General features: G+C 33.7%; 1 protein-coding gene across 1 annotated transcript in view; it reads right to left on the bottom strand.

Annotated features, from left to right (window-relative positions):
* kcc (solute carrier family 12 member kcc) overlaps positions 1-9,622 on the bottom strand; it is a 30,840-nt gene extending 21,218 nt beyond the window's left edge. Inside the window, 1 exon segment of the mRNA XM_018448695.1 lies at positions 9,297-9,622. Within this exon segment, the coding sequence (XP_018304197.1) occupies positions 9,297-9,369 (73 nt within the window). The 5' untranslated portion in view covers positions 9,370-9,622.
* Between the last annotated feature and the right edge of the window lie 618 nt (positions 9,623-10,240).

The raw sequence follows: 10,240 nt of genomic DNA, 5'->3' as shown, positions 1-10,240 counted from the left end.
CTCCGCTTGCACGCGCGCCATTTGCCAAACGCTAGCAAATTTGGGACAACCTCGTGACAGGAATTAACGAGATCCGAACTTCCACGCTCGCCCAACGCTGATGAAATTTCGATACAATGATCCTCGCTTTCATTCTCCTGATTACATTATACACAACCGCATTTCCTGTTACAGTCTCTCTATATTCGTCTATAATTTATGTACGTGTGGATATGTATTGTCGTTCAAATATCAAATATTATCGATCTCTCAAATGTCGAATATTCTCTACTTTAAAAATGTTGCAATGACTGAGAATTTATGTAATATTTGTGTCTATTATGAATTAAATAACTAAAAAATTTAATCATCATTAATTAATTATCTATGATTGTTTTACTAATTAAGAATTTCCTCAATTAAAGATTTTAAATTGCTCTCTAAAGAAGTATTTTATAAAAATAAAAATAAAAAAAGTGAGTCAATAAATTAACCTTAATTTTATTTTCAACAATCAAACTGATAAAAATTAAGATTATTGACTCACTTATGTACAAATATTTTTTTTCTTAACATCATTAGCTCGATAAATATATTATCTTTTAAATATCAAATATTGTCGATCTTTTAAACGTCAAATATTCTCTGCTTTGAAAATGCTGCAAATATATGCAATTTATGTAACATTTGTTTCCATTATAAAGTAAATAATTAAAGCTTTATTTAACTATCTATTTTTAATTCATCAATTAAGTATTTTCTAAAAGTACAAGTTTTTTTCTGATGTAACTTTCCTGATTCAAAGGATGCTTCATTAGCTTTGTGATTGAGCCTAGAATGATGCATTGCTACGAAAATCGAAACTGCAATTTACCCTTTGTGCATCCCAGCGAAAATTAATGGCGTGGATGCACTGACGATAATACCGGACGATGGTGTCTAGTGAAGACAGATCAGTTTACGTCGCCGGAGAGATAGCACTTCCCTGTAAAACAATACATGAAAACGCTCGTCTTTTACCTCGGAAAATACATGATATCGATGTTATCGTATTTCCGTGAAAGAGCACGTAACGGCTTTATCTCTTTTCTTCTCTTACGAAACGCCATTCGAACGCATTCAGTGCAAAAGAGGAACCTTTGCAAACGATTTTGCGTTCACGATGCACTCGGAAGCCATTCTTATTGATGATATCTAATATGTATGACAGCGTGACATTTTAAAAAGAACAAAATTCCTTCGTGCAATATATTGTCGTACAAATTGTTTCCTCTGTAAAAATATTAATCGCGGTCTCTAAGTGAGGTTTAATGGCAGTCCATTATTTGCAATTGAACTGACATGTAATTATGCACGCGTCGATGCGCAAGATTCCGTTCGGATCGCACTAGATACACTTCAATGACCAAAACGAGGATCTGGAAGATCAGGCTAATGCATTAGCGGTATTAATTAAGAGCGATACGTTGCCTTTCGTAATTTTTCTTCCACAGATGGCCTCTCGAAACACGCAATCGACGCAATTGTGTTCTGTTAAATATTCCGAGAGAGAGAGAGAGAGAGAGAGAGAGAGAGAGAGAGAGAGAGAGAGCGCCATTCACCTTTCACTATTTATTTCAGTGTTTTTCATTGAAGCTTGAATAAAATAAAATTGTTATCTTCCATAAAATTTATCAGTTAAAATAAATTGAAGTAGCTGTGAATACAATTTGTGATTTATATTTACCGACCTGAAAAATGAGGAAAATATCCACGAGTCAAAAAATTCAAAGATTTAAAATTCAAGACATCGAAAACAAAGAATGAAGAACATTCATAAATTCAGACTCAGAATATAATTTTATGAAAATAAAATGTATCGGGCAATGCAATTTTTCTTGAATTCTTTATAACCGTCTCGATTCCCCAATGCGGAAAATTTCGTCAACACAGTCGGCACGAATTTGGTGGAATTACGAGCGCGTCTATCCACACGTTTCGATTTCATAAATTCTATTTCCCGATGCTCGTAAATAAAGTTAAACAGACGTGGGTGCATTTCGGCAAAGACGACGACGACGACGACGACGACGGTGGCAGCTGAATTGAATTTCATATTTCAAATTTATGGCAATTACTGCACGATATAGTATTTTATCGAGTGGGCGGCGGCTGGCGATTATTGGCCATCGATTTACGTTCCGATGGCACGTGTGCATTCAACCATACGTGCGACATTGCGTGCCTCGACACATATTGCGTACACTTTGCCGTAAGATGAGTCGATTAAGAGGATTTACGTTATATGATAGATTGCTTTTTCAAGTTGATGTATATTGCATAATGCGTTCATAAATCATGATCACCAATTTTCATATATCAGGTGCAACACAGACCAACTTTTTGTTTTTCAACACATAACAGATGTTTTTTTGTAATGTAAGGCTTTTCACATTAAAAAAGGATGTTTAAAAAATTCCATCATTCTTCAATTTTTAAAAACTTTGCTATAAATTTCTTATGTATAGATAATATAAATTTGTAATATATATGTAGCTATACTGAAAGAAAATATTGGCTACTGCAACAAATTAGATGGTAAAATATGGCATAGCTTTTTTAATTGGCTGGTGCAACCAATTAAAAATGCTATGCCATATTCGGCCAATCTTTTCTTTCAGTGTATAAAAAATTTCAATTTTGTTTACAATATGAAAATAAACATGATGTACGTATGTGATATAAAGCTTTTTTGTTTGTGTACAATTTTAAATAGTATAAAATTTATTGGTCATATTTAACCTTCTGCTGATCAAATTGAACTTTGAAAGCCCAGTTAATATTTTAATTGGAAATTTTAGAAAAGAAATTTTTAATTGCTGTAAAATTATTTAAATGCTGTAAAAAATAAATAAAAAATACAATAAAAAAGTAAAATACTATAAAAGTAAAAATTCGTAATCGTCAAAATCTTTCACAAGTATGCAAGAATTTTTCCTGATTTTATAGTTCGGAACAATAGAAAAATCTCCATTAAAGCTCAAAGACTTAGGCTGACGGAAGGTGTAAAATTCTACATGGCCGACGGAAGGTTAATGAACTAAGACAACATCTTTGTACCATATTTAAGCGAGCAACAAATTTTTTATTACACTGAAAAAAAGATTGGCTGCTGCAGCAAATTAGACGGTCAAATATGGCATAGCATTTTTAATTGGTTGCAGTAGCCAATTTTTGGTTGTGTTAGCCTATCGAAATCCTATACTGACATTGCGGATAGGCTAATACAACCAAAAATTGGCTACATTAAAAATAGCCAATTAAAAATGCTATGCCATATTTTACCATCTAATTTGCTGCAGCAGCCAATCTTTTTTTTCAGTGTAGTATTGGCACTGCATGCTGAGAATTTTTCGATATTATTTATACTTATTTCGCAAGTAACAGATTCGAAACTTGTGAATTAGATTAGTAACAAATTCCTACGTTATTTTTAAGTACAATTTCGTTATTACATATTTTTCCCCGTTAACTTAATCTTCCTTTAGTATCATTTAAAGAAAAACTGACAGAGCAACAAATTTCTTTCTTTGGCAAAAATCGATTGAACAACACTTTGATGAAAATAATAGTTAAGTTTCAAATTTAAATATTAATTATTATTAACCAAATTATTTATATAAAATGTAAATGGGTGGTCATAATACCACCTTCTTCTCTAGTCTTCAGGGGATCAATTTCCTTTCGTTATCTCAAAAATACTAATGTTTTACTTTTCATCAACGCGGCGGTTTGATTTATGATCTTTTTTATAATCTTTATTTTTGTTCTCTCAATTTTTCAAAATTTAGTAGAGATTAAAACTTTTATTCCGAAGCTTAATAACTTAGAACCCCTTGCGAAAACCGTAGCTTAAGATTAAGTTAGAGTTACATTTTACGAGTTCTCCGAAATTATTGAGGACAGCCGCGGATTATCCTTGGAAAGTTTGTCGGATCGAAAATAGCGGGTCAACAGGGAGAAAGACAGAGAAGAAAATTCAACGAAATTTAAATAATCGGCAATTACGAACGAGTGAAGCGTGAATTTCGCGCGGAAGCGCAACCGCCCGCTTGAGCGCGCCGACGCTATGTCGATGTTAATTTCCCGATGCACGGTTGCACTGAGGTTGACGTCGCAGCATCCGATCTGACGCTGCAACGAGCGTCAATCGAGTAACTGTGTGTCAACAAGACTCCCTGGTAGCCGCTGGACATGCACACATGGGTGATCACTTATCTTGGCAAGAAACGCTCGTAAACCGCGGTTACTTTAATTTTCTCGAAACTTGGACTCGAATTGGATCATGGAGCCAATTAGATCAATCACGTTTTCAGAGACTCCGGATTCATTTGGAAATGGAATTTATCTCTTTCTCTCTCTTCAAACAGCAGTTTTGGTTGAGGGGATTTTAATTCAATCATCTTGTCCCTCAACAGATTCAATTTAATTATTTTACATTATTTTATTACTTCAATTAGTCGTTTCTAAAGCATTTATATGTAAATGAAAAGCGAGAGAGAGAGATAATAGATCTACATAAACGACTTACAGAAATGTCTAAAAATTTCTCTTCGTAGTCCGCGGGCAAAAAAGATAAAGCGTTCACTGTACAATTCAATGATGCGTAACTGCGATTATTCTCTTTTTTAACTCGGTCACGGTGAAACGCGAGGCATTTTTCGTTCAACGATGCAACGTTGAAAATGCTCCGATGATCGCATTATCTGATCCGTATGTAAACCGATGCGTGTTTACAGAACGAGTCGTAAGTAGAGGTGGTTGACGCATAAATTTCATCGCTCGGCAGATCAATCATGGCTACATACATATAGGCGTGTCAATGGTTAGACGAACACGTAAATCATGGGAGATGCCCCGCAAAATGGTTTACGTCAATCCGTACCCGATAGTGTCTGATTTGCTTAATCGCGAACGGATAGAGTGCATAGAGTGAATACATCTTTTTAGGATATCAATCGCATATCGATGGTATCGATCATCTAGAATATGTGCTGCACTACATTCTTATAGCGTATAAAATTGTAAATATCACTCATTTGTTACAACAATGTGGCGCAATTCTCAAAAAGCAAAACTTTTCGAAAAATAAATTTGGATGTATTGAATTATTTAAAAAATTTGTGATATTAATTTTAAAATGCAATTTTGATATAAGAACTAAGAGAATAGAAATAAATATATATTATAAAATGACAAAGTTTTTATTTAAACATTGTTCCTGAAATCAACAATCCATTTATGCGATTCAATTTTTGCGACCGTTATAGCAAATATCAATTGTAGTAAATTGAAGTCTCGTGTATCAAAATGTTCTTATTTGTTTTATCATGAGATAACATGAAATTCTAAAATTCTCGGAAATGTACCGCTAAAACATCTCCGTACTATTTCGATTTTATCCGGAGCAACAATTTGTAGCCCCTCGACAGAAAAGTTTCCAATGTCATTCGATTCCCAATACGTCACAGCAAAATACATGACGGACAGAGAATCGAAGATAGAAATTGGAAGTCCTCGCTCCTCGTGTCTTCGATGACGAGATGTAAACAGATTCGTTTTTGATGTCCTCGTACTCTATTGTGTGCATTTCAACGTTGCGCGGTTTGCGGTTTCCGTTTTTATTTAATCTCATTGTTTTGCCGCAGAAACGTACATAACTCTCGGTCAAGTACGAATCGACACGGAAGTAGACTATGAAATTGATATACGAAAGCCTCTATCGAATTGAAATGAACTAAATTTTATTGGCACTATAATAAATAAAAATAAATATTTATTTAAATAGTGCCAATTAAACATTTATTTACAATAAATAAATATATTTACTCGATAAAAAATGATACTTAAATCAAAGTAATGTTTAATCTTGTGTCACATATGTATATAAGCATAAATATATTGTTTATTTAGTAAATACATAATTAGTATTATTCAAATAAATGATTTATTAAAATTTAGTACATTTTTTCAGTGTATTTTTCACTGTTAATCTAATTCAATAAAATTAAAAAAAAATTATTATATTATATCATAAATTGATATTAATTTTATCACTTTAAATTATATAACTTTAAATTATATTATATTGTAAATTAAATATATAAATATGTAAAAGAATAAATAATATTAAAATTATTTATTTTAATCGCTTTTTATTCAATATTATTTCATTCTCTTTCTCGATTCGCGTACACATTTGGGTAAAAATATAATAATAACGTCATAAATATAAAATACATTTTAATTTTAGAAGCTTTTTCTTGCAAGACTGCTAATCAATATTGACTTAAAACAGCTTCGCGAAACGTAAGGCTGCTTTCATCTTCCGCGATTTTTATAAATCGTCTTTCAAGGTTTATATGACACGAAAAACGAATCAATTTTTATAAATAGAATCTTGAATGAGTTTTGTTTTGGACTTAATAATCATATTGAAGAAAACCACCGATAACATTTTAATATTAAACTTATTGTTACATTTTTTATTATAGTCTTATTTTAATCTTAATATTATTATAGTATACTTTCTTTCGGCAAATCGTTGATCAAAACGAACTTCAAAATTGGGATTAAGTCGAAAGTTTCGCGACGCTCGAGTGTCGTTCGCGAAACGAACTCTGACCTTTGATCACTGCCGAGTATTCGGAGCATTGCTTCACGTTCTACTGATCAAAGGATGCTGCCTCACTCAGTGCATTTGCATGCACACGTACATACATATGTCACGCGTGTATGCAGCGTGTTCCTCCGGCCCGACGCAAAGTTGCTTGTTGACTGTCGCCGTTTTCGCGGCTTCCGCTTTGCTGAAAGAGAATCGACTCTCTGCTGATAAGGGAACTTTTTACAATTACATTTAACATTCAACCGTTCTTTATTTAACTTTGCGACTTTTGCAACAGTCGCGTACGAGCGATCGGTTCCTGTGACAAAATTTATGAAATTTACGAAACCTTGTTTGGAGGAAAGCAACGTCTGCAAATCTTTATGAGAGCTTAAAGTTGCCGACTCACCAATTCATCAAGATTAATATTAATTTACGGCTTGGGATTTTGTTTTAATCGCACAACTTAGGTCACGAAGTATTTTCCAGCCTACATCAAAATGTGAAAGCACTTCGCAATAGAATATAAGAAATGATTTCCAATTCTGCACGAAAAAATTGTAAAATTATATATATATTTTATATTTATAATTATATTTATATATTTACACAATGAATATGCGAATTGAGAAAGAGAGTAAATTAATATGTTTGAGTAAAAAACAATTAAAAAATTAATAAAATATAATATAATTTACAATTTAGGACCATTATTTTAATCATTCAATTAAAGTTATAATATATTTTTCATCCCATATTAAAACGTAAAAGCAGTTTGCGATGGAATGTAGATGCTGAATTCAAATGGAATGTAAAGTTTTGATTGTATCTTAATATTTCAAAGCGTAATAAAGAATCAGTTCGCAAGGAAAATAATTTATTAATGACGTAAAATTTCCACTGAGAGAGCTGGAATAAAGAAAGCCTTTAGGATAAAATCTACCGCTCTACCTGGCAGATTATGAGTTAATATTTCATCCCAAATTTTCTTACTCACGGATATTTATATCCAGACAATTAAAGGTGTCAAATATTAATTTGATAGATCTAGAATTTACCATCTTTAGTTAGTATTCTGTTTTTAAATATTTAGATGTCAACTTTAATGCATATTTTATATATATAGGTATATATATTTGGCGTTTTAATATAATCATTATTAATATAATTGGTTTCACTTTTAATTTATATGATAATAAATTTAAATAGAGATTTTTAAATAAATGCATATCTGTATAATTCAATCTCATAATGCCAATTTTATTTATAATATAATATTACTTTTCAGTCTAAAATATGATATTACATGTTTCATATATTTGGCACTTTAACATAATAATTATCCACTTTTATCTTATATTATAGTAGTGAATTGTGAGTAGAGATTACCTATAAAACAGAAAGTACCTCGTTTAACTCTGTTATACGTAAGATAGTAAATCTGATTAGTTTCGTGCGCGGATTGACACGCGGTAGTAGATAAAGGAAATGAAAGTATAAAGCTTCACTTTACTACACGTCAGACAATCGGATCTATAGGAAGCTTTCGGTATTAAAAACACACGGGGATACTCCGTGGACATATATACATGTCTTCTCTCTGTCTCTCGTGTGCACTATCGATTCACCTCGCGGCCTTGTGCTTAATTGAATTAGTATCGGGCTAAAAAAGGGTAACCTTGAGTCAATTAACAGCTAGACAGAATAAGACGGAGTGGCGCTTCTCACTACTTCTCGCTCGAGCAACAAAAAGAGAAAGTACCTCTTTAAGTCGCGATTATTCTTCATAATTGAGGTCCATCCAACGCCCATATTTCTCGAGCGTATCCGACGTTAAGTAATAGCCATTAATGTGCAAAACACTCGCAGAAAGATGAAGTTTGTGAGAGAAAAAAATAGTTTACACTCTTGCCGGTGCTTTGAGCGCGCCAAACATTGCTTTTCAAACAGAAATATACAGTCAATTGATGTAGTTTCCAACTCCGTTATCTCTGATGAAAAAATTAAATTTTTTCTCCAGTTTCAATTAAAAATCTATGACTATATATATATATATACATACATATATATATATATACATGGTATTACAAAGATCGCAAATTTTTATCTGCTACTACTGTTATATTTTAATTTCTATCTTCTATAAATATATAGTAAACTTCTATTTTCACCAAGCATGTTGTAATTGCTTAAGGATGTATTATATGTATTTTTTAACGACATAAAAAAATTACAGATTTTTCTATATCGTATTTAAAAATAATAGAAAAAGTTTTTGTCAATGATTTAAAACCCGGATTAAAAATTATTTTAATAAGTGCACGTTTTTAAAAAATAAAGATAAAATGAAACAATTTAAATTGTAAAATTGTATTGTATCTTTAAATATAAATATTCATATTATTGAGATATTTTATGTATAAATATGTATAAAATAACAATTTTTCTATAGAAAGTATAAATTCCCAATTCTCCAGTCACTTTTTGCAGAGACAATACACATCCTAACTCATATCACCGAGATATTTTTCCAGATACTTTCACTCTACTTCAAATTTTTATGATTATAAAAAATAGGAAATTTCGGACATATTTTGCGCGCGAACGAGTTGAGCGGATCAAAGCGGAATCAAGGGGGTGACGGAAGAGAAGGGGGGTATGCGATGATGCGTACCAGCTTGCGGACGTGCTGGCGAACCATCGGGCACGACGATCTTGATCTGCGACTTCGGCGTGCCCTCGCTCATGGTAGTTTCGACACGTCTTCGATTTTCTACCGACCGGAGGTGGGAAACACGAGGCCCCCTCTTCCAACTGCCACCCAAAGCTCAGTGCCGTTCACGCTTTTCCGATACCCGCGCGAGATCTTTATCTCGATCGTCGCAGGATCCTCTTCTCGCAGGATGTTTCCTCGTCGACTTTTTTTTGTTTATATCTCGATACAGGCTACTTTAGGTAAAACTGCACTTTTTTACTTTGATTTACTTATAAGATCGGATTCTACGACGTTGATCTCTGCAGAATCTCGATCGATGATCGTTCTTTGTGAATCCCGGTAGGCGAGATTAAAATTTCTTGATGGGTAGAAGCGATCGAAACAATTTGTTGATCTATCCTCTTAATTCCTTAACCACGAATGATTTATTCGAATTGTAGAATCGCAAGATCATCAGTGGGTGATCGTGGCGAGGGATCTAGATTTGGGGTCTATATTTTCGAGTATTTCGCAATTGTACAGATTTTATTAATTATTGTAGTTGTTCCAACAGTAGCGATCCGACATGGAAATCTCGGATCGCGGATAGACCGGCAGCGATCTCAATATTGATCTCGGTTTCCGAAATCCCCGCGGGAACACTTTCGAATGAAGAAAACGCGGAAACTCATGAAGCGCAACCAGGGGCGCTCCTCTCGCACGACGGTTCGCCAAACTCCGCGCGACTTACTTTCCGCCTCGATCCCTCTCGTCAACCCTCTCGCGATCTGGGAGGAGCCGACGTGCGCCGCGCGACACACGGGTGGCGAGATCGGCGTGCGACCGCGAGGCGGGCGTTCTCAGTCTCTCAGCGGGTGCATCTCTTCCTCCCCCTCCCCCTTCTTCTCTCGCAGGCGGTGTCA

Source organism: Mycetomoellerius zeteki, unplaced genomic scaffold (assembly GCF_001594055.1).
Source record: "Mycetomoellerius zeteki isolate Tzet28-1 unplaced genomic scaffold, Tzet1.0 scaffold223, whole genome shotgun sequence".
NCBI classification, from domain to species: domain Eukaryota; kingdom Metazoa; phylum Arthropoda; class Insecta; order Hymenoptera; family Formicidae; genus Mycetomoellerius; species Mycetomoellerius zeteki.
Note: the sequence above shows the minus strand (reverse complement) of the source record. Positions and strands in the feature narration are given on the sequence as shown.